General features: G+C 36.2%; 1 protein-coding gene across 1 annotated transcript in view; it reads right to left on the minus strand.

The window, feature by feature from the left end:
• The window catches only part of LOC150083280 (murinoglobulin-1-like), an 892,685-nt gene that overhangs the window by 393,293 nt on the left and 473,393 nt on the right, over positions 1-25,999 (minus strand). Inside the window, exons 21-22 of the mRNA XM_090378459.1 lie at positions 21,001-21,052; positions 4,249-4,341 (exon numbers count right to left, since the gene is read on the minus strand). Coding sequence (XP_090234585.1) covers positions 4,249-4,341; positions 21,001-21,052 — 145 coding nt within the window. The remainder of the gene's footprint in view (positions 1-4,248; positions 4,342-21,000; positions 21,053-25,999) is intronic.

Here is a 25,999-nt window from a genome sequence, read left to right on the forward strand (position 1 = left end):
AAGTTGTGTATATACGAAGATGTTGATAAAGCTGTTCTAAAATGGGTGCAAATGATACGTGAAAAGAATATACCAATATCGGGTCCAATAATTAAGCAACAAGCTCTGAAATTTGCACAGTCCCTGGGACATACAGAATTTAATGCGAGCACTGGGTGCTAGATAAATTTAAGAAGCGCCACAGAATTGTGGAAAAGGTTATTTGTGGAGAAAGTGTTAATGTAAGTGAAGAAGATTGCAACAGTTGGAGGAACAATACCTTAAAGAAGATTTTGGAAGAATATGAACCTAAGGATGTTTTTAATGCTAACGAAATGGGTTTATTCTTTAAATGTTTACCGAATAGAACTCTTGCTTTTAAAGATGATAAATGTTTTGGCGGAAAACAAAGCAAAGAAAGAATCACTGGGCTAGTTGGAGCAAATATGATAGGAAGTGAAAAATTAAGACTTTTAGTAATCGGAAAATCAAAAAACCCAAGATGTTTTAGAGGCACAAAATCTTTGGAAGTTGACTACACCTTTAATAAAAAAGCATGGATGACCAGTGATATCTTTGAAGACTGGATATTAAAACTAGACAAGCGTATAACAAAAGAAAAAAGGAAAATCGTGTTGGTAACTGACAACTGTCCAGCACATCCTGCCAGTATTTCTGCCAAACTTAAAAGTGTGAAGTTATTGTTTTTACCACCAAACGTGACGTCAAAACTCCAGCCAATGGACCAAGGCATAATTAAAAATTTTAATTTCATTATCGAAAGAGAATAATAATGAAGATTGTCAATGCGTTATCAGAAAATAGAAACTTGGAAGTTACAATTAACCTTAGAGATTGCATCTCTGAACTGGCAAAAGTTTGACAAACGATGTCACTGAATACACTATTCAAAATTGTTTTTCGAAAGCGGGATTGGCATTGAATGCAGAAGTCGAACATCAACTGGATGAACAAGATGAACTGCCCCTTTCACAACTGAAAAACTTTTGGAAAATATTAGAATCGTCCGGAAACATCGAAAATGAAATAACACTGGATAGTTATGTTTATGTAGATCAAGACCTGACTACAACAGAACATCCAAATGAAGATGAAATACTGCTGAACAGTGTTAGACACGACCATGATCACGAAGAAATTAACGATGACGCTGAAGACACATCAGAACAACCCGTAGAAAAGCCAACTCGTGAAGAAATGATTAACGCTTTTAAAACGGTTCGTATGGGTCTACAGTTTTGTGAAAATGTTCCTGATAATGTTTTTAATGCTCCGAACAAATGTGAGGTTTTCTTTGAGAATCAGACATTTTTTAATTGTACTGTGCAAACGAAAATTACGGATTTTTTTTAATTTGTGATACTTACTGGCGAAAATTGTGTAAGCGTAATTTAAATAAGTGTTTTTGAAATAAAATACATTAAAAATAAATGTAGATTCATTTTCATTTTCTAATTAAATAACAATTTCTAATAAAAAAGATATTCTCTGTATAACGAAATTTCTCTATAACGAATTTTTTCGCTGGATTTATAGAATTCGTTATAGGGAAGTTCGACTGTATATATATATATATATATATATATACACACACACACAGGAATTTTGCTATCTGGAATAAGGAGGTGATTATCCTGTTCTATAAGGCAATGATTAGGCAACATCTTGAATATGAATGTCCGGAAGCCTCATTTTAGAAAGGGTGTGGACCTGTTGGAATGGGTGTAGAGAAGGGCAACAAGATTAGTGAGCAGAATGAAAGGGTACACTTACAAAGAACGGCTTCTGTTTGTTATTTGGATTTTAGGAGCGTTAGCAACTAAGGCCATATTGCTCCGGGGATATGCGGTGGTCATTCCCTGACCTTTCTGCATCCTCCGCATTTGGTGGCCATGGGCTCGAACGCCGGTCTAATCAAGAAGCATGTGCTATGCACTGCTGCTCCTGCCCACCTGGCTATGAAGGCGGAATGGCTTCTGTACTGCAAATTGTAGCATCTGGAATCTAGGCATCTACAAGGAAATCTGACTGAGGTGTTTAAGGCTTTGAATGGATTAATTAAGCCCAATGGTGAGTGTATCCTTCCTCTTGCTCAGATAAAACACGATGGGCATAAATTTAAATTGAGGAAGAACTGTTGCAGGATAGATGTGTAGAAATTTGCTTTCAGCTGGCAGGTAGTTGGTTGGTGGAACAAACTTCTATCTAGTGCTGTGGAAGCGGGCAGTTTGAACTATAAGGAGGAAAAATTATTAGGGAAATTAGACAAGTGATGTGGGAAGTGGTGTTTGTTTTTTTTTTGACTTATGCTGTATAAGCTTGCTTTCTCACTTCATTTACCACTAATAATAATAACAATTTTGACATTATTGTCAAAATAATGTTTTGTATCCAAAATCTTTGTCTCTGCATCATTGTGGATAATCAGATTGATTAAAAATCTGTTCCAAGTTTATGATTTCAGTCATCTCAATGATCATCATCATCATCAGCCATTATCAATCCACTACAGCATGAAGGCCTCTCCAACAACTTTCCAGTTCCTTCTGTTTTGTGCAATGGCCATCCATTTACTATCCACAAACTCATGAATTTCATCTGTCCATCTCCGTCGTTGTCTTCCAGGTTTTATTCTGGCTCCTTTTTCATTTAAATTTTGATCATTTATCATTTCAATGATGTTCATTCCAAATATATGATATCAAAATTATTTTTTTTCATTCATTTCCATCGTTATTGAATTTATCATTTCAATGATGTTCATTCCAAATATATGATATCAAAATCATTTTTTCCATTCATTTCCTTTGTTATTGCATAACAATATCCAATCAGAGTGGACAGACAAGATTATCTCCTTAACAAATCCATGCTGTGACAGCAGTATAATTGTATTCCTGTCCAGATTACCCTTGCATTGCTTCTTTAACTATTGACTTCATTATTTTCCCTGGAACAGAAGTTAAGCTAACAGCTCTGAAATTACTTATGTCTTCCTCCTTTGTGAATTGGTAATACATTTGAACATCTCCAGTCCATAGGGACTTCCCCTGAATCCAAAGATGCTCTCATAATTATGGCTAATGGTTTATTTATCTTCTCTTCTCATCTTCCCTTAATATAATTGAATAGATCCTATCTATCTAACCTATGTTATAATTTTTTATGTTTTATTTATTTTTTTTAATACTAAGATTTTGGTAAAGCGTTTTGCACTGTTCCACTCAAAAGATTGTAGTGCAAATTGGAGCACTGTGGCATTAGTGGCAAATTCCTGCTATGGATAAACAGATGGTTGAGTGGCAGAAACAGAGGTTGCTTATAAATGGGCATGGCTCTTCTTAATCTTATAACGATGCTTCATTGGTCCCCTTAAATGTTTTCAATATTTATTAATAATACTGATGAAGGCATATCAAGCTTATTGCCTAAGTCTGCAGAAGTTTGCCAGGGCAGTTAATGACAGGAATTAAGTGCACTACTACTACTACTGAAATAAGACCTAGAAAAATTATGCAGATGGACCAAGCAGAGGAAATTGAGGTTTAACACTGATAAATACAAGGTGCTACATATGGGTATCAATAATCCCAGAATAACATGCCATTTGGGTAGTATCACACTCAAGGTGGTGGAGAACAAAACAGATCTAGGGGTTATCTGACATGAAATTATCCAAGCAGTACAGAAAGGCTGCTAAGAGAGGTTATGTGTTCTGTCAATGAAAAACAGAAATTTTGTCCAGCAGGGACATGGAGTTAATTATTCCATTGTATAGAGGTCTAAAGTCGCATTTTAAGAAGGATATTGATCTCTTGGAATGAGTACAAAGAGGAGCAACAGGCAAAGGGCACAAAAATTGTACTCTTACCATAAAAAGACTTCAGTTCTGTAGCAAATTGTAACAACCAGAAACTGGGTGGGAACATGATTGAAATATTTAAGGCTTTAAACAGATTGAGTAAACTAAGTACTGATAGCATCCTTACTCTGTCTCAGGCAACACAAACACACACATAAGGAGACTTATGTGTGTGTTTGTGTTGGGGGTTAGATGCATTTACATGCATTTAGATGCAGTCACATGCATTTATATTCAAAAATGATGGCTGGAGGTCAGATGTGTGGAAATTTGCTTTCAGCCAGAGTAATTGATTATCGGAACTAACTTTCATCTTATGTTACATACTCTTATTTTTCCGCTTATTATTGGGTAATACTAATATAGATGATAAAAGCATTTAATACCAGTAACAGAAAAGTATGCCCTTGAGGAGTCCTTAATGACATCATCAGGTAAAAGAAGATGCAGTTCTTCACTGAAGATCCCATCCTCATAATCTAAAAGGAAGAAAAAATAATTAAGTAAATATAAATGTGTGTGTGTGTGTGTGTGTGTGTGTGTGTGTACTATAATGTGGATAAAGCATTTGAATTTAGTTATAAGACAATCTATTATTAGTCCCTAAAGCCATCGTTAAAATTAAACCTAACATGAATGATGTAAATATTTTAATGAAAATGCGAAAATTATGTTTACGAATCTATATTTAACCTCCATAAATGAGACTAGCACCAGCCAGTATTACAGAAAAATTAGAACACAGGTATTGGTAGTATTATACCCAATACAGGAATGTTAAGCATCGATGACATATACTACAGAAATCTGTGGGTAATAAATAAGCTAGTATTATGAAAAAAATTTAAAACTAATTATACAACATATTTTAATAGGTGCTTATCAACTTCCAATTGGAAGAGGCACTTCCAATATTGGAAGTGGCAATTACAATATTTTATTGGCTAATGTAAAGAAAGCCAACACGAGAACGATGAGAAATGTCGGATAACTTATGGAGAAAATTAGTTTCCCAACACTGGACTCAACCACCTACTGTCTGATTACCACGCTGCTCGCCCGGTAATCAGACAGTAGGTGTTATTAGTCTGGAGCCGAAATCAAGAAGGATATATTAATTGACAGGCAGGCGTGGCAAACTATGAAATGATTGGTGGTGGGCGCGACAGATGACAAGCTACTGTGTAGTCGTTGGTCAGCATTATAATGTGTATTTATGAGTAAAGAAAGGTGCATAATAGTTTTGTGATGAACAGTAAACTGGTAATAGCAGCGATGAATCTTTTAAAGATGGAAGAAATTTGTAAGGAAAATAAAACGTTGGTTGATTTTTTGATGAAAACTAAATTAATAAAAGTTTCGTTCCATTCATTTTGATGTTCTTCATTATGTTTTTTCTCATTATTAAAAGCAGATTTTTGGAGTTCATGAGTGTTTTTACTATATTGTTGATTTAGGTTTGGTTACGAAAAAAGAAAAGGTTTCTTTATTTTTCGTAACCTGACCTTAAATGGTAGGCTACGAATAATAGGAAAAGAAAGAAAGATTCTTCATATATATATATATAGTGAATAGCTATTGAGGTGTTGATTGACGTCAAGATACATGTGAATCCGCACAAGTGTCTTTAAAAATAAAAGTACAGTTATAAAAAATTAATATTTTGTTAATAAACAATTTATGCACTAGTCCACCCATGATTCTAAAGAAAAAAAGGTTAGGTTACCTCCTCCATTTCAGGAGGGGGTTCAAGCTCCCATGGGATTCAAGTGGAGGTAACCTGACCTTTTTTCATCATTATGGAAAGCGTTCATTAGGACAAGTTACCATTAGTGCTTCTGAGTGCTACTAAAGTGATACTAAACTGATCAGCACATTGTTTGCCACGCCTACCTGTCAATCAACATATCATTCTCGACTTTTCTCCAGACCGATAACTCCTACCATCTGTTTACCGAGCGAGCAGCGCTAGAGTGCCGTATCAGGAAACTAATTTTCCGCGTAAGTTATCCGATGTTTCTCGTCGTTCTGGTGTTGGCTTTCTTTACCTTCACCAAAAAATCAGTGGCAAATTTAAACTAGCTGGCAATAAACAACAGCAAATTGCCAAAATTTTTCAGTAAAGTTTGAAGAAACTTCATGTTATGTCAGAAACTACAAAAAAAAAAAAAAAAAGAATGATTATCTTAAATCATCAGAGAACAAGTTTTTCTTTCTATCTTGACATGAGGCAGAAGCTTTTTTTTGTTTCAAAATTAAATGTTTTCAGCTTGTGCTTAGTGGTAATTTTGCACAACCCTTTAAATGAGGAAAATGTCAGTAATATGCTGCAAGATGCAAATTAAAATATTGCCTCTTCCTTAATATATATTTATAATTTACTGATATTTATTAGAGACTACTGCTCATATTAAGCCTTTGAAAAATTGCTAGCAGCAATTCTGAACAATTAGCAAATACATTAGAAATGTATCCTGAATTTCGTTCGATACTCTGTCATGCCTAGGATGGAGGAGAGAATTGAATTTTGAATATGATGATAAACTACTACAGAATCAAAGAGATAAATTTAGAATAAATTTTTTAAATATTGTTTGGGATCCTCTTGTTAATTCCTTTAAAGAAAAAAATTGAAAAACCATAATAATTATTTGGATTTATTTATGATCTTCAAAAATATAAATTATATGAATATTGAAGTCCATAAAAATATATGACTTGGAAAACCATTTGACTGATGAAAGATAGAGTGACTTTCTTGAATTATTTTACGAAGAATTTGAGAGCTAAAATATTTTAAAGATCCTATAAGTTCTCTGCAATATACTTAATCAATTATTATAAATTTAAATCAAATAAGTTAGGATAATCTTTATATATATTTATGTACTTTTAAAATTTTAGTTCTGTCTGTAGTATGATTAATTGAAGCAAAAGGATTCTATGAAAGGATTAAAATTAAAGACTGTTCAGTAAAAATCCACATTCATATATAAACCAAAAATCAGTCATATAAAGCCTTTTATATGTAGTTTTCATTCAGTGAGAGCCAATTCATCCACCAAAGGATACACTTCCAAGGTCATTTTCTAGAATACCTCTGGTTGCCCTTGGAACCACAACTGTCTCAAAAATCACATCACTGTCATCACCAAGAAAATGTTTGCCATATACAAAAATGCATAAAGTGCCGGTGTCTCTAAAACTTTATAAACTATGAATATATATGAGAATACCCTTGTGTCTGAAATCCAATAATAAATTCATAATTAGGAACACAAGTAATCCAGGCTATAGAAAGATGACTATTGTTCAGATATAGAAACATGCTGCCACTTCTCAATAACTGTTTTGTTCATGCCAGCATCCTCTTCAGTGAAGAGCCTGGCAAAAAACTCAAACAAGTTAGTCAATGAATGCAGTGCATTACAATTCAAGTACATCAGCAAATAGTAATAATTCATGATTTATAACAAAATAAGTTGATCCAACAACATGAAAATTGATTACCAAGATTCCTAAAATATTTTAAGCATTAAGATTTTGAAATGGGTCAGAATTCCTGTTTAATATTTATAGTAATACTTCTGTAGGGAAAACTTGGAAGGAAATGTAGAAACATCCCAGGGCCAACAGAATATATGTTGAAAATTGGGTAACAACATACATTTTTCTTGTTGATTCATGTGAACACATACTTTCATTTATGGCAATTTTTGTTTGTGTGTGTGTGTAGGGTGGGGGTGGATGAGAACTATGAAATCATAACTGGACATTAAATTTTCCCAAGGAACAACAAAGCATATGTTGAAAATTTGGTCTCATTCCAACTTTTCATTCTAGAGTAATACACAAAATATACTATACACTTTCATTTATATGAATACATTTCTGTTGTTTTGGGGTGGATTAGAGGCTATGATTGATCTTAAAAGCTTTTCATGGACCAATGAAACATACACTGAAAATGTGATATCGATTGAGCTTTTTCTTATTATGTCTATACATTCAATAACATATTTTCAATACAAGTTATGTAATGTACACCGCACTATATTTCAGGCTTGTTCTATAGTTTCCTTAACATTAATTGAATTTTTTTTTCTTTTTCTGTGATTGACTGCAGTGAAAAGTAAATAAGTTAACTCCTTATCAATTAATTACTAAGATTATAACTTTATAGAACACCGTAATAAAACTCTACAGTATAGGCAACCCACGTATAACATGGTACTTCTACAACATAGTTTCACTCTAACATGACTGATAAATTAGCATTAGCATTAGTAAAGGCACATGATGCAAGAAAGCAAGCTTATACAGTTTGTCTGTTTGTCTGATACTGTTTGTCTAGTTGATACTTTCTAGTTCTGCCTTGAATCTATTTAAGCTATCAACTTCTACGACAGATGAAAGTTTGTTCCAGCAATCAACCACCCGATGGCTAAAGGCAAATTTCCACATATTTATCCTACAACTGTCTTTCCTCAATTTAAATTTATGCCCTCTCAGGCGGTTATTCTGAGCAAGAGGAATAATCCCATGCACAAAACCATTCAAAGCTTTATTACACTTTAATCAGATCACCTTGCAAGTGCATAGTCTCCAGATACTGTAATTTGCAAACTTAAGCCTTTCTTCGTAAGAGCGACCCTTTGTTCCATTCACTAATCTTTTTGCCCTTCTCTGTACTCATTCCAGCAGCTCTACATTCTTCTCAAGGCGCCTCCGTAGCCAGGTGGGAAGGAGCAGCAGCAGTAGTGCGTAGCACACGCTCCTTGATTAGACCAGGGTTCAAGCCTGTCACCACCAAATACGGAGGATGCGGAAAGGTCAGGGAATGACCACTGCATATCCCGGAGCAATATGGCCTTAGTTGCTAATGCTCCTAAAAACCAAATAACAAACAAACAAACAAATCCTTCTTAAAATGAGGCCTCCAGACTATACAGTACTCAAGGTGAGGCCTTATATAAGGGAATAATCCCCTCTTTATCCCTACTAGAAAAATTCCTGTATATCATTGACAAGACACCATGAACTACTCTTGCAGACAGTCTGCACTGAGTGCGGAAATCCTTGCACAACATGGTACTTATATAACATGGCTTCACTCTAACACAGTTAGAGAATTTTCGGTAAACCTCACATAACACTAAAACAAACTATTATTTTAAGGCCACCCGAATAATTAAATTTATTTGCCATGCATTGTGTATTATGCCTGTAAATTGCGTGTGTTCTCTGGTTGATTTGCATGTTTTGCTGGATGAAAAACCTCACATAACAGGGTATTTTTGAGGTTTTGTGCACCCGGAAACCCTGCTATTATGTTGCATATAATTTTTCAACATTTTCACTCTTTTTTGAATCCCCGCAGTTGACTCGCTATTAAAAAAAAAAAAAAATTATTGAGAAATCCCTGTGTTACATTTTGTGCTATTGAACTTATGGAAAAATCTAGATTTCAAAGTTTTATTACTATTGGATAGCATACCAGGCCATCCAAAAGATTTAAGTCATCCAAACATTGAAGTTATTTTATTACCCGCTGGCCAAAGGCAAATTTCGGCACATCTATCCGACATCAGTCCTTCCTCAATTTGAATTTATACCCTCTGAGGTGATTATTCTGAGCAAGAGGAAGAATCCCATTGGCATTGAGCATGCTCAAACCATTCAAAGCCTTATACACCTCTATCAGATCACCTCGCCGGTGCCTAGTCTCCAGACTCTGTAATTTGCAAAACTTAAGCCTTTCTTCGTAAGAGCAACCCTTTGTTCCATTTACTAATCTTGTTGCCCTTCTCTGTACCCGTTCCAGCAGCTCTACATCCTTCTTGAAATGAGGCCTCCAGACCTGTATACAGTACTCAAGATGTGGCCTAACCATTGCCTTATACAAGGGAATAATTACCTCCTTATCCCTGCTAGAAAAATTCCTGTATATCATTGAGAAGACACCATGAGCTACTCTTGCAGCTCGTCTGCACTGCTCAGAGAACTTCATATCTGCCTGCACAATTACCCCCAGGTCCTTTTCATTCTCCACCACTGTCAGTGTAGTACCGCAGAGTTGATACGTTGCTCTGGGGTTACTGTTTCCCATACGTAGTACTTTACATTTGTCAATGTTAAATTTCATTTGCCACCTCTCAGCCCATCTGTTCAACCTTTCCAGATCCTGTTGCAGCAGTATAGCATCAGTACTGTCCTTAACAACCCTGCCAACCTTTGTATCATCTGCAAACTTGGACATTAAACTTGATATACCATCATCAATATCATTCATAAACACCGAAAACAACAACGGACCCAACACTGAACCCTGAGGAACTCCACTAATAACATTAGTCCACATTGAGCAGTGTCCATTGATTACCACTCTCTGTCTTCTGCCACTCAACCATCTCCTTATCCATAGCAGCAATTTGCCTCCAATGCCACACTGCTCCAATTTGGCAGCAGTCTTCCATGTGCAACAGTATCAAAAGCCTTTCTAAGATCCAAATATATAATATCAAAGTTATTCCCTGCATCCAGTTCTTTTGTGACTACATCATAGTATCCAATCAAATTGGTCAGGCAAGACCTGCCCTTAACAAAACCATGCTGCGTCTGAGCTATAACTGAATTCTTGTCTAGATGATCCTGCAGTGCTTCTTTAACCAGTGCCTCCATTAATTTTCCTGGAACAGAAGTTAAATAACAGGTCTATAATTACTTGTGTCAGCCTTTGATCCTCCTTTGTGAATTGGGGTTACATTTGCACATCTCCAGTCTATGGGTACCTCCCCTGAGTCCAACAAAGCTCTCATAATTATGGCTAGGGGTTTGCTTACTTCCTTTGCTGCCTCCTTTAATATAACTGGATAGATCCCATCCACCCCAGGTGCCTTTTTTATGTTTATCCTCAACAATCTCTCCCCCACTTTCCTCTCAGGTATTACAAAATCATCTAGCTCACTGCCAATGTTTACTTTACCTACGTCATTCTCCTTCCTGAATAACTCCTCATGCGTGAATGTAGATGCAAAATACTCGTTTAGATTGTTAGCCACCTGAGCAGGATCCTCAACTGTTGAACCATCAATATCCAGTGGACCAATCTGATTCATCCCTTTCCTTCTTGAGTTTAAATAGGTAAAGAACTCTTTTCTGTTTTTCTTTGCATCCTTTGCCAAAGATTTTTCGTTGTCTGCCTTTGCCTGCCTAATCTCCTTTGTGACTTGGTTACAGACCAACTTATATCTATCATAGGCTTCCATGTCGCCCATTAATTTTTATGTATCCCATGCATTTTTCTTCTCTGCCACATGTCTCATTAGTTCATCTGACAACCATTTAGGCCTAAACCTTGAACAATATTTTTTAGTTGGTATGTAAAGCCTGGTAGCTTCCAAGATTAGTTCCTTGAATGCTTCCCATTTTGTGTTTGCTGTTGGTAACATCATCAGTTGGTCCCACTTTATAGAATTTAAATACTGTCTCAGACCATCATAGTCGCCTTTACGAAAACAAAAACCCTTCCCTTTACCTCTGATGGTAGTTACCTCATTGAGTAAATCCCACTTCAACACACTGTGATCACTGCCACCTAGTGGTTCATTTATCTGCAGATTCTTAATGCATGAAGAATCACTACTGATAATCAGATCAAGAGTATTGCTCCCTCTTGTTGCCTCACGAACATGCTGATGTAGAAAACAATCATCCAATAAATCCACAAAAGCCTGGCTAGTGTGTTAGTGACCAACCCACAAATTCCAGTCAATATCTGGGAAATTAAAATCCCCCATTATAAGACTCTCTGATTTACTGGCCCACTCCATTTCCCTGTACAATATCTTATTATACTCATCAGAGTCATTAGGCCTATAGCACACTCCTACTCTCAATTTTGATTTCCCTATGCTTATGTCACACCAAACTGACTCGACACTGCCCTGTCCATCGATGTCGACTGGCTTCACTTCCTTGGATTTTATGTGTTTCTTAACTAATAGCATAACCCCTCCTCCCCTCCTGTCCTGTCTATCCTTTCTATACACATTGTATTCCCCAAATTCCAGTTCCGCATTCCTTATATCTGTGTGACACCACGTCTCTGATATCCCAACAATATCCGCCTTGGATGTTTTGAGCAATACCTCAAATTCATCAAATTTATTTACCAAACTCCTAGCATTGGTGTACACGCAAGTATGCATGCACCTGTTTCTATTCTTAGCTACCCTAACACAACCCATGTGTTTACTTGTACCGCAATGACTCCCAGCAGTCTCTGAAATATCCTGCATCTTGTTTTTCAGGCTTCTGCTCGTTTCAATAGAAGCAGTGCAAGAATCACTTCCACCTCTGCCAGTGGCTACTGTTAATCTATTAGTCCTTGTATCGGCCGACCGGGCTAGCCGAGTGGGTAAAGTACTTGCCCGGCAACCCAAAGGTCGCGGGTTCGATTCCCGCCTCGGGCTTGGATCAAAGTACTGCAAAAACCTTGGGAGGTGCAATATGGCCACAGAAGCCGATGCGCCAACAACTACCAAATCAAAAAAAAAAAAAAAAAAGTCCTTGTATCCCCCCCAAAGATGGAGAGCATAAGCATAATTTGTAATTTTACAAGGAATTAGAGAATTTTAAAGAAAACCACTATTTACAGCGAGATAACAGAAAGATAACAGATTACAGATATAAACATAACAGGAGCACCAGTGTAGAACAAAAACAGTCCCGACCAGTTCATTCTTCATTTCCCGCATTCTGTATTGTTTTCATCCGTGGGCTTCACTTCTCAAGAATTTATAGGTGGCGTAATGCATTCGAAAAATTGTTATGTTCCTACCACCACAGTTGTACTAGGTTAATACAACTTCTTTCATTCAGCCATTATATCCACATTTAAAACTCATTACATCAGAAAATCGTTACAATGGATTTTGGAAAAAATTGATTCCGAATCTATTGAAGTAATGGAGGCATGGAAACATTTCTCAATTGTGGACTGTATCAGAAGAATAGCTTTATCGCTGAAAGAAGTAAAATCATCAACATTAAATGCTGTGTGAAAAAATAAATGGCCAGAGTAAGTTCATTCAGGAAATATGGTTGAACCGGCAGAAAACGAAATCAGTGCGATAGTAGAACTTGCTAAGTCGGTACAAGGGGAAGGTTTTGATGATATGACTACTGAAGCCCTCATGTGAATGAATCAGAATCCTCAGAATCGCTCTCTACTCCACACCAGGTGGAAAAGATCTGAGTTCAAATTCCATTGATGACGGGAGGAATTTTTATGAGTATTTTTCCCCAACGTGGCTGAGTTAATCGGGTGAGGGTAGCATGGTTTTTTCTCCCGGAGACTCTGGTTTTTGTCCAGCAGAACAGAAAATTGACCTGGGGACACATGCAATTTATAGACAATATACACAGAGTTAACATGGCCTTAGTCGCCGATGCTCCTAAAAAAATTTTAAAAAAGATATGATCACTGAAAATGTTCTCTAAAACATTACAGTTGCCACATTGCCACATTTGTTTGTTTTTTTGTTGGTAAATTAAGTTTTTTTTTATGTTCATTAGCTATGCTTGTAAGATCAGGTTAATTAAATTAATTTGTATGATTTTTGTTTTGTCTAATATGTTATCTAAGTTCGATTAATATGTTATTTTTGTTATCTGAGTTGAATTTATCCTTGTCTCCCCTTCCCCACCTCATCATCTTTTTGTTTTTGAACAGCCCAAACACAAAAAGTATTAGAACCTAAAGTACCAGGCAAAAGTTAAAGTTTGAGAAGACAGACAGCAAATACTTGTTGACATTCAACCTGAATTTCTGTAGATAAAAATTTTAAATACACGTGAAAGAATTTTGTTCCAGAAAATCTGCACATGTCTAAGGTCTCCCCATTCCAAGATTGCTGACGCCTTTGCAGAAGCAATGTCGAATGCAATGTTCTCGTCAACTGTTAGATTTGTGTAATGCGGATGTTGAGAACTTTTTTGATCGGTTGATGACAAATGCTGAGTGTATAATGAAGAAACCATTGCGTGGATGGCACTTTGATTCGGGAAGTCATCAATGAAAGGGAATTGTGGTTTCAGGCAAAAAGTGCAGACTTCTATGATCAAGGCATTAAACAATTGATCCACAGATGGGAGAAATATGTTATTATACATGGAGAGTACATAGAAAAGGATTAAAGATCCAGTGAAGTTTCACCTTTCTAGAGCTGTTATTTCTAGGTAAGGGTACGATCTTTTTGATATCCCCTCGTACATACACACATGAAGAATTTTTTAGTGACGGGGATGCCAGAAGTGTATCAAATTTCAAATTTTAATAGGAAGCTGAATGATTGTGTAATAACTGAGAAAAAAGTGGAAAAGAATTTGTTGAAGCTAAACATGAAAAAGGCATCTAGGGTGAAAGATCTTCAATTTTAATTAACTTCAATTTTAAATGAAATCCTGTTATTGTATGAAGTGAGAGAATGATGGAACTTGTAAAGATTATCTTCATCATGGTTCAGATGGAAAAAAATCTACACAGCAGAGCCAAATAATCAGCTTAAGTAGGACATTATGGAGGGGAACATGAATATTTCCACTAGTAAAGAGAAAGTTAACCACCCATACTCAAGAAATTTTAAGATAAAAATGTCATAGAATGTAAACAGTACTGTTGCAATAGAGAGGTACAAAACTTCCTATTTTTCCAGGACTTTAAAATGGTTTTGGAAATAATGTTCTTGAGTACTTGGACAAGCCATCTGCTTTTGCTGCATCAACATGTCACATACCATCAGGTTGGATTAGAAGAACCCTTGTACCTTCATGCTGACAAAATTTCAAGTACTTCTGATTTGTGGGGGTTAAGTATAAAGAGTGCACATTTGTTGAAATCTATTTGTTGTCTTTTAAAAGTCTGTGACTATCTAACTTTTTTTTCTATAAATATCTGGAAGAATTTACCTAGTTGTAAATTTCAGAGTTTGTTAAATGGTCCTCAATCTTCTATTCATATGTTTTGTTGAAAATTAGAGTGATGCAGTAAACTCTATATGTAAAACCTGGCACTTTAGAATCTGGAAAACTTTAAAATACAGAACATTTTACAAAAAAAATTTGCATTTTATAATCTGGAATTAAGAAAGTAATCCAATACTCATAACAACAACTGCATTTGTTTTTAAGAATCCATTTAAAAAATGAGTGATATTTCTTTCTTTACAAGGTGCATGCTAGGCTATTTTATCAATTTGTTTTTGCAGCCAGCAGAATTTAAAGTCTGCTGGCTGCAGAAAATGCAAGGTCTTAATTCTTGCAGAACAACAAAGTTGCTTTTGTAATGAGTTTTCTGGTAGTGCACTAATTAAAAACAGATGGCATGCTGATACATTAATTGCCGTTTTTTTAAAGATATGATGCTATGATAGCCTGTTTCAGGATTGACTGGTAGTACCTCATCAGATAACAAATGGTCTCTCTAGTAACATAACAGTTGTAAAGAACTTCTTCAGTGAGAGCTGCCATGTGGTATATGAAATCAGTTTTACAAGTTGTAATATAGCTAAAGCTATCTTTTGAAAGTGGTGCATTTTACAGAGGAAAGTGTTCTGCTGTGAGAATCAAGATTATTGAGTTATCTGTACAATTTAACTGCTGCTTACATAAACAGATGAAAGGAGAGGACAGTCATTATAAATGTTTACAGATGTAAATAAGTGCATTTTAGTTCTTAATATTCATTAGAATATGATTTTGCTAAAACTGATCAACTCTAACATCTATACAATTTTAAAATCTGGCACCTCTCGATCTCCAAGGCTGCCAAATTTTAAAGAGTTTACTATATTTTCTTTGGGGATGGAAACTGTCTTACCTCTGCTCAAAGCTCTGAAGGCTTGTTTTTATCGATGATGTGAGATTGGAAAGTATTCGTTTTGGTGGTTGTATTTATGTAAGATATTGATGACTTTTGAAAAAGGTGTCTCTGTTATAAGCATTATAATGCATCAAGCATTTTCTTGATGCCTAGGTGTAAATAGCCAAAAAATGAATAAATGAAAAGGTTCAATTGTATGCCTTCAACCCAATACAGAAGATTTCCCTACTTTGGCAAGTACTAAAGTTACTAAAATGTTGTTGCTGAAGTGCTAGTGAGCAGTGTTGGGCAGCATTTCAGTACCTTATTGAGCTGTCAAGAAGCTGAATCTTAATGAGTTTCAAATTCTAGGTAAAAAATGGATTTATATGGTGGTCTGGAGGTCTTTGAATCTGAGTGTTGTGATTCTGAGTTAGAGTAAACATCAGTGTCTACGCAGAAAACATATAAGTCTCTGTCTTAGTGAAAAGTTTGTGTAGAATCAGTAATCTTATTTTCTGTAAAACTATCACATAAGGTCTTGCCTAAAGAAGGTCTAATATAAATATTAGACCTTCAAGCAGGATCGTGCAAATGGGGGTGCATTGGATGCACCACACCAGAGCCCCTAATCTAGAGGGCCCAATTGAGGGCGCCATCAAAGTCTCAACATAAATAAATGAGGCACCTTGGATGTGCCACACCAGAGCCCACAATCTAGAGGACCCAATTGAGGGGCCATCAAGGTCTGAACATAAATAAACGAGGCACCTTAAATCATTTTGCATCTGGACCCCCAAGCACCTTTGCACAGTCCTGCCTTCAAGATGATGAATTATCTGAATTTTGTATAGAAGGCATAGGATTCAAGGAGTTGGAAAGCACTGACTCCTGGAAATGGCGAAGGTAAAGAAAGGCAACACGAGAACGACGAGAAACGTTGGATAACTTACGTGGAAAATTAGTTTCCCAACACCGGACTCTAGTGCTGCTCGCTTGGTAAACAGACGGTAGGTGTTATCAGTCTGGAGCAAAGTCGAGAATGATATATTGATTGACAGATAGGCGTGGCAAATGATGTGCTGATTAGTGCGCAAACACAACGCACGATAATATCGGGTTAGTATCATTTTAGTAGCACTCAGAAGCACTAATGGTAACTTGTCCTGATGAACGCTTTCTATAACGGTGAAAAAAGATCAGGTTACCTCCACTTGAATCCCATGGGAGCTTGAACCCCTCCCGAAGTGGAGGGGGTAACATAACCTTTTTTTCTTTAGAATCAGTCATATTTAGAAATAAATTCATAAAAAAATAAATTTTTTATGACTGTATATTTATTTTCCTGTTCAATAATATGCCCTAATGATGAAAAAAGGTCAGGTTACTTCCACTTGAATCCCTCCCGAAATGGAGGCATAACCTAACCTTTTTTTATTTAGAATCATGTGGACTGGCGCATAAATTGTTTTTAACAAAATATTATTTTTTTATTACAGTACTTTTATTTTTAAAGACACTCATGTGGATACACATGTATCATAACGTCAATCAGCAGCTATTCACTATATATATAGAATCTTTCTTTCTTTCTTTTCTTATATTATTTCCTAACATTAGTAAAATAATAAGAGGAGTTTACCTCAATATAGTGCATAGAACACTTCCGTATGATACCCTCCAGAAATTAAAACGGAAAAAACGAAAAAATCGACAACTTACCGGTACACTAGAGTAAAAAATAAATAATTAAATAATCAATTTAACACAATTCAAATCAATTTAAAACAATTAAAAATCAAATTAATGCAATTAAAAGAATCTAACGAAAATATTCAAAACGATTTTCCTTCCATCATTAGGAGCTCTGATCCATCATTAGGAAGGAAAATCGTTTTGAATATTTTCGTTAGATTCTTTTAATTGCATTAATTTGATTTTTAATTGTTTTAAATTGATTTGAATTGTGTTAAATTGATTATTTAATTATTTATTTTTTACTCTAATGTACCGGTAAGTTGTCGATTTTTTTGTTTTTTCCATTTTAATTTCTGGAGGGTATCATACGGAAGTGTACTACGCACTATATTGAGGTAAACTCCTCTTATTATTTTACTAATATTATTATCAACGTAGAACATATTGAGTAGTACAGCTCTGATTCATACTATCTAATTATTTCCTAACCTAATGTTTAGGGTTAGGTCACTAAATATAAGTAAACCGTTTCTATTATTTCCTAACCTACCATTTAAGGTCAGGTTACGAAATATAATGAAAAATAAAGAAACCTTTCCCTTTTTTCATAACCAAACCTAAATCAACAGTATAGTAAAAACACTCATGAACTCCAAAAATCCGCTTTTAATAATGAGAAAAAAACATAATGAAGAACATAAAAATGAACAGAACGAAACTTTTATTAATTTAGTTTTCATCAAAAAATCAATCATTTTATTTTCCTTACAAATTTCTTCCATCTTTGAAAGATTCATTGCTACTATTACCTATTTACCATTCATTACAAAACTATTATGCACCGTTCTTTACTCATAAATACACATTATAATGCCAACCAATGACTACACAGTAGCTTGTCCTCTGTCGCACCCACCACCAATCATTTCATCGTTTGTCACACTTACCTGTCAATCAATATATCCTTCTCGATTTCGGCTCCAGACCGATAACACCAACCATCTGTTTGCCGAGCGAGCAGCAGCGCTAGAGTCCGGTGTCAGGAAACTAATTTTCCACGTAAGTTATCCGACGTTTCTCATCGTTCTCATGTTGGCTTTCTTTACCTTAGACCTGGAAACTAATAAGACTTGCTTGATGCCCTTGAGTAGTATACGAGGTATGTCACAAAATTAATGAGACTGATTTTATAAAATGCAATGTGGCAGCACTGCACATCATATTACATATCATCATGTAGGTTGAATCTCCCTCTATACTAGTCGCATCTTGTTGCATTCAGTGTGTGTCGAGTCACTGTGTTTGTTGACTGCAACATGAAAAATGGAGCAGAAGAATATCAAACAACATCGTGCTATCAAATTTTGGTTCAGACTCAATAAAAGTATGACAGAAATGAATGAAAAGTTAAAAAGAGCTTGTGAAGATCAAGTTTTATCCAAAGTCCAAGTTTTCAATGTTTTCTTCAATAGCTTTATGTCCTTTTTGGAAGGACATAAAGACGTCGAAGATGAACCACACAGAGGAAGATGACTCAGTAATAACAGAGGAGAATTTGGAGAGAGTAAGGGATCTGATTGTATCTGACTGATAGTTGCCCGTGGGACTGATGCAGGTGAGCTGAATGTGCACCAAGTTATCCATGACATTTTAACACATTTGCCATTTTATTGCAAAAATTGTGCCAAAAAATTTCACTGAAGAAGAGAAGCAAAATCGGAAGAACATCTGCCTTGACCTACTCAGTCATGTTGAAAATGAGCCACAGTTCCTTCAGCAAGTGACAACAGGTAACAAAACATGGATTTTTTAATATGATCCAGAAACAAAAAAGATGGTGAAGAATGGCACATCCGAAGAAAGCAGAAAATAGCAAATCAATGCTCATCTGCTTTTTTTTTTTTGATCAGTACGAAGTGGTGCACAAAGAGCTTCAAAGGAAACCTGTCAACCACTTTCTACCAAGAAGTTGTTGACTGACTATAGAAAAGGGTCCTGCACATTTGACCCAAAAAATGCCAAAAACTGGATTTTGCATATGACGATGCACAATGTAGTTTTTGACTTCCAAAAATATTCCAGTGCACCTGCACCCACCATATTCTCTGGATCTATTGCCATGCAACTTTTTTCTTTTTCCAAAGATCAAGAATCACCTGAAAGGATATCATTTTGGGATGATCTACAGCATCCAAAGTGCCATAACCGATGCACTGAAGGACCTCACAGAAGAAGACTTCTGGCATTTTTCCAGGAATGGAAGGAGCACTAGAGGTGGTGTAGCCTCCCAAGGAAGTTATCTTGAAGGAGAGAGCCTTCAACTGTAGAAAATTTTACAATAAAATTTTTTTTTGGAAAGCATGTTTCAACTAATTTCTATAAATCAGTAAAACAAGTTCTCATAATCAAGAAACCACAATCCAATATGATATGCGACAACACTGCTCCAAGATTCTTAATTGTTGTTTTATTTTATATCAGAATTGGTGACTGTTTTAATGGGAATTTACATCTGATTTAAGTAACAGAGTAGTGTATTTCATGAATTATATATGATAACTTTCAATATAGTAATAAGACATATAATTTAAATTCTAGTAATCATATTAGGCTCTGTGCATTAGCACTTCCTCAACACTCAGAACCATGTACTATGCTGAGAGAGAGAGAGAGAGAGAGAGAGCATGCATCAGTTCCCGTCCATACCCCAAGCATGTGGGGGAGAGGAAGGGAGGATTAAGCTGTTACTTACATGTTTGGCACCAATGGCCACACTTCATATGTAAACTACTGTATAAGATACAGATTTAAGTTTAATTGACGGCTAAAATATAGACGTAGAGCGATTGTTGGAATTTAAACTAGTGATCTATTTCTGTATAATTACAGCATTGCTCAAAGAATGTTATTATAATAATTAGATATATTAACATTCTTCACCAAAGAAAAAGTGTTAATTAATCAAGTATAATAATAATTACACCTTTACAAATAGCGGTACAGTATAGCATATAATGCAATATGGTAAAGTGTAGTAAGCAGTAGTATAGTACAAGGTAAACCCATGTAGGATATACTACATTAGATTACCTTACATTAGATTCAGCCAGGTGCAAAGAAATATATTACACTTTTTAAAAAATACTGCATAGTTAAAATAAATACAATATACATCCAAACGGATAAGATTTTAAATTAAATTTTAAGTTTGAGAAAATTTTATGTTCTCTTAAATCTTCCTCAAAATTCAGGATTACTGATAACAGTAATCTTTAATTAATACCAGTATATGATTGAAGCTTTAATAGGTGCTTAACTAACATTGCTTATAAACACACATATTTATGAATTTATATTCAATTACTACTCCAAATATAATTGGATTTATAAAAACATTACAATTATGGCTTCATTCAGCCCTCTCCATATGCCAACAATGATTTTAATTAATTAAATTAAAGAAATTTTAAATTGATCACTTAAATAAATCATTGCAAATGAATTCAAAATGAATTTTAGAATAAACTTTGTCATAATTCATGACATCATAATTTTTATTAAGTTTTAAATATACTACCTTTTAAACAAAAGAAAACATTGTGCACTTCTTCTTTTGGAAAGCCTTCGGCCTATAGAAATGAAACTACAAGTCAAACAAAAATGGCATGCATATACTTTTAAATATAGATATATAATTTTTAATTATACAAGGTGTCTCAAAAATATTGGTAAAAACGTTTAGGAGAGGTAGGTAAAATCTAAAGGAATGTGAATCGCATAGGAACCCATAACTGGAAACGTCACTGTAAGTCGGTAGACGGCGCTGTTCATCAGTTTGTGAGGGGGAAAATTTCTGGTTTACTCATTCAAGCAGTAGTCGCCGCACGAAGAGCATGCATCGATATACGAACTGTGAGCTGGCAGACATGCACCTAGTGTATGGATTAGCAGATGGCAATGGACGAGTCGCTCAACAAATTTATGGAGAATGCTTCCCAGACAGACATGTACCGGACAACCGTTTGTTTGCACGTATGCATCAAAATTTGTGCGATTATGAGTCATTTAGAGGTAACAGGAGTAGTGCGGGCAGACCACGTTCGACGCAAACTCCTTCCATGGAAGAAAGTGTGTTGAATGCTGTCCAGAATAATCCTACTACCAGCACACGTGCTGTTGCCTCTGCCTTAGGAATATCTCGTTGCAGTGACAGCATGTCACTTATTTTCCTTACACCCCTTTCATCTCCAAAGGATTCAGTTACTGCTCCCCTAAAGATCATCCTGCACGTGTGGCTTTTGCGCAGTGGTTTCTCCAAGAAAGTGTTCAAGACTTGAATTTTCCAGCCTATGTTTTGTTCATGGATGAGGCTTATTTCACTCGGGAAGGCTTATTCAATCAGCACAATGCTCATGTGTGGGCTCATGACAACCCAAATGGTATGCACCCCCATGCGGCACAACATCGCTTCACAATAAATGTGTGGGTAGGTATGGTCGGTGACTGCTTAGTCGGCCCATACCTGTTACCATCTTGCATGAACTCCCCTAAATATCGGATCTTTCTTGAACAAGTTCTACCAGGGTTACTTGACGATGTTCCAGCAAATGTGAGACGCAACATTTGGTTTCAACATGACGGGGTACCTGCCCATTATGGAAGGTGTGTTTGTGACCATTTGAACAGGCATTTTGGGCATCGATGGATTGGCCGTGGTGGACCCGTTGCCTGGCCCCACGCTCACCTGATTTATCGAGCCTTGATTTATTTCTGTGGGGGGGCCCTCAAATCTATTGTGTATGAATTGCCTGTGGAGACGGAAATGGATCTCGTGGCAAGACTCGTCTGCACTGCTGCTACTGTCAAAGAAACTCCAGGTGTGTTTGACCGTGTCCGCCAATCCATGCTGCGTCGGTGTCATGCATGCATCGCGTCTCATGGTGGAACCTTCGAGCATCTGTTGTAACATCATGAAATGCATCCATCTCGTACTCCATTGTTAATATCATGTCAAATAAATGTTTGCCACTAATTACTGTCTTGTGTCATTTCTGCTTCTTGTGCCTCTGCTACTACTTTCCCGCGACGTTTCCGGTTATGGGTTCCTATGCGATTTACATTCCTTTAGATTTTATCTACCACCCCTAAACGTTTGTACCAATATTTTTGAGACACCCCGTATATCTATATTTAAAAGTAATTTTTAGATATAAACATAAATAAATAATTTTTTAAAATAAATAGTAAATAAGACAAAAATAAATAATTTAGACATAAATAGTAAATAAGACAAAAATAAATAATTTAGACATAAATAGTAAATAAGACAAAAATAAATAATTTAGACATAATTAATTTTTAGATATAGATATATATCTATATATCTATATCTAAAAGTAATATTTTAATCTCACAAAGTCAAAAATTTTTTTGGAAATAGTGAATTCTGTTTGATTTCTGTCACCATTTACTAAAATAATGCATTAATAAATAATTATATTACAGGCTACTCCAGTATATCTTAACAGAGGAGTTGACAAAAAAAAAAAAAAAAACTACACATCACACAATGGCAAAAATATATATATTTTGCCATATACACTGAGTGATCACTGAAGTATGAATACTTAACTAATACCATTTTGGGCCACTGTTCCCATATTGCGGAAAGTCATGCTGCCTGCAAGGCTTTCTGCAATGTTGAATGATGGTTGCATGTACATATGCCCCACTTCCCGTTCTGAAACATCCCACATGCGTTCACAGTTCAATTGAGGTCAGGCAAATTTGGAGGCCAATCAAGATGGGTGATATCTTCACTGTGTTTCTTGAACCAATTGTGCACAGTGTAAGCCTATACATCCCTGTTCCTGTATGGGAAAAAATCCAACATGGCAGGGTGCACATAGTCTCCTAACAGTAGCCGATAGACCTCACCAGTGAAACATTGGTCCAGGAGTCCTAGTTGTTGCCATGCCCCATATTTAGCAATCACTGCCACCTGCCTAGATAGTGGGCACGTGCACAATGGGTTCATGGACTCGTGTTGCTTACACCACACACAAAGGCATTCATCAGTGTTTTGCATCAAGTATTTGGACTCACTTGACTAGTACATTTGTTTCCAATTCTCCAGTATTCAACCAACATGTTGTTGACACCACAGCATTCATTACTGACAATGATCAGCGGTAAGGAAAGTTTGTTTCTTGGGTCATCTGCTGGAGTCAAATACATCTCAGTGCTGATCGCCAATATGGGTGCCGATGGATCGCGAATATGCATTTTTACGAGCTCTTGATTTTTGTGTTAAAATATGAGTTTTAAGTGTTTAGTTCACCAAGATAAGTGTTCCATCGAAAGACATTCATCTGAGGATTCCCTAGCTGAGAAAATTTTGCAAACTTTTGGGAATTTAGCAAATTAACAGCATTTTTATCTGTGTCCTTTGTTTGCCAGACTACAATGGTCACCATATGGCTGGCAGCAGGGCCATAGAGAGGCACTGATTATAATGTGGAGGCCACGTTGGTAGTGTGCACTTGACTGGGGAGGGTACCCCAACAGTGTTTTTATTGGGCTGAAAGAGAGCTCCAACAATTTTGGCTTTTAAGTGTCTTAAACAGCTGCGAAACATGTTTTTAGTGAACTCCCCCCAGCCAGCCATAAACTTTTCATTCCACGATAAGTACACCTCGCACATCAGCCTATTAGCTGATACACTGGATATAGTAAAAAATATTTATTTCTTTCAAATGAATACCATATGTTACATTCCACTACAGATTAGGCACATCATGGCCCAGCTGCCCTTGTGTTGTTAAGCCCAAAGAAAAAAAGACCACTATGAAACAATTCTGAGCCCACAAAACAAGATTCTGCATGCTGCCAAATGGAAACTTCCTGAATAGTTGAGACAATTATTGTTTCTGCTTAACAGGGATCAAAAATTCTTTAATGCACTAGAGTTTGAAATGTGCACAAATTCTATATACTCTCAACATGGAACACTGCATAATGAATGCCAATCAATGAGACAACTAGAATACTTTCAAATTGCAAAAATCAACCTCTCCAACCTAATGACAGATAAAGAAATGGCTAAAAAATGATAAACACCACCATCTCAAATCTTATAATAACATACCCATACTTCTCATGCAAGGGTCCAAATTACAATTATCTGCCAGGCAAAGACTCTGAACAAACAATACCATCATAATTATCACTACACAATAAATTTACCAAAGCAGGAAGTTAATTCTTTAAACTACTACATTCGGATAAAAAAACAGAAGAGTTAACCTCTCAACATGGATGAATTGCATGCACAACTTTCTCACCTCCATGGTAAAACCTGTACCGGGCAGCTCCTTGCTTCCCTTGTTTCTGCTTCTGCAAAATGTGAAAAAATGTCAACCTATGAGAAGCGGCACGAAAGTAATGCCTCCTATTTTTTTTCCTCAGAAAATTTAATTCCTGTGCCTTTTACATCAATTAATCCTCAATCATTAATAAACACACTGTTATTTTTCCACAAAGCCACCATTTTCTATGCACTTCCACCATCTGACTCAGACACTGCATTCTAATCCTGTAAAAGTCCTTACTCTTGTTCCAGAGGGCTTTGTGAACATTGTGCTTGAGCTGTTCATTGTCTGCAAAATGGGTTCCACGGAGTGCATCCTTCAGCGGGCCGAAGAAGTGACAGTCGGAAGGTGGCAGATCCGATCTATGAGAGAGGGGTGAGGAAGAACAGTGTGCCCCAGTTTTTCAGTGGCCTCCATTGTGTGCAGATTAGTGTGGAGTGCCACACCGTCGACTGTCTCTTCATTTCAGGATTATAATGGCAGACTTCATTTCATCACCTGTGACTATGCGTGAAAGAAAAACCTCTCCTTCACTCACTTCAATCACCACTCTTTGCTTGATATGTATATCCATAACATCCACCATTTTGAACTATCCGTGTGCTGCACTCACAAAACTGATCACAGCGCCACTCAGTATAGTGAAACTAGAGACCTCTAGTAACCACTCAGTGAAATGCAAAATGATCTATGGCATCACATTTGAAAGCAAAAAATTAGGTGTTACTTTTGTACTGATCCTTGTAAGAATAATTTCTGGTTCTGCTAGACAAGGCAACCAAAATCTTGACAACAAAGCAACCTTTGAATAAACAATTATGGTTTAGTACTCCACTAATTACAAATAACATCACATCTTGGTGAAGCCAATAAACAAGTGCAACCGACAGACCGAGCACAAACCCCTTCCATGCATGCAATGTCTAGAGTCCTCAATGATGTTTCAGGTAGTAGTATCACCCAGTTTTGAAATATGAGTAGTATTGCCCAGGCAAGAAATGAAAAGGGCTTCGAGAGGAACAGGCAATCTGTGTGTTATCAGACACTCAGTCTAAAACACTGATGGATCTAATATCTTTCTATTTTAGAAGATTTAGGAGAAGTCCGGTTGGCCTGCCTCCCTAAAATCCACTCATGCACACTTTCTTGATGGTAAGCCCTATTATGTGAATTTGGTGGCAATGAATGTGCAGAGTGGTTCTCTTC

Source organism: Mastigoproctus giganteus, chromosome 7 (genome assembly GCF_048544385.1).
Source record: "Mastigoproctus giganteus isolate SK-2022 chromosome 7, ASM4854438v1, whole genome shotgun sequence".
Classification (NCBI taxonomy): Eukaryota; Metazoa; Arthropoda; class Arachnida; order Uropygi; family Thelyphonidae; genus Mastigoproctus; species Mastigoproctus giganteus.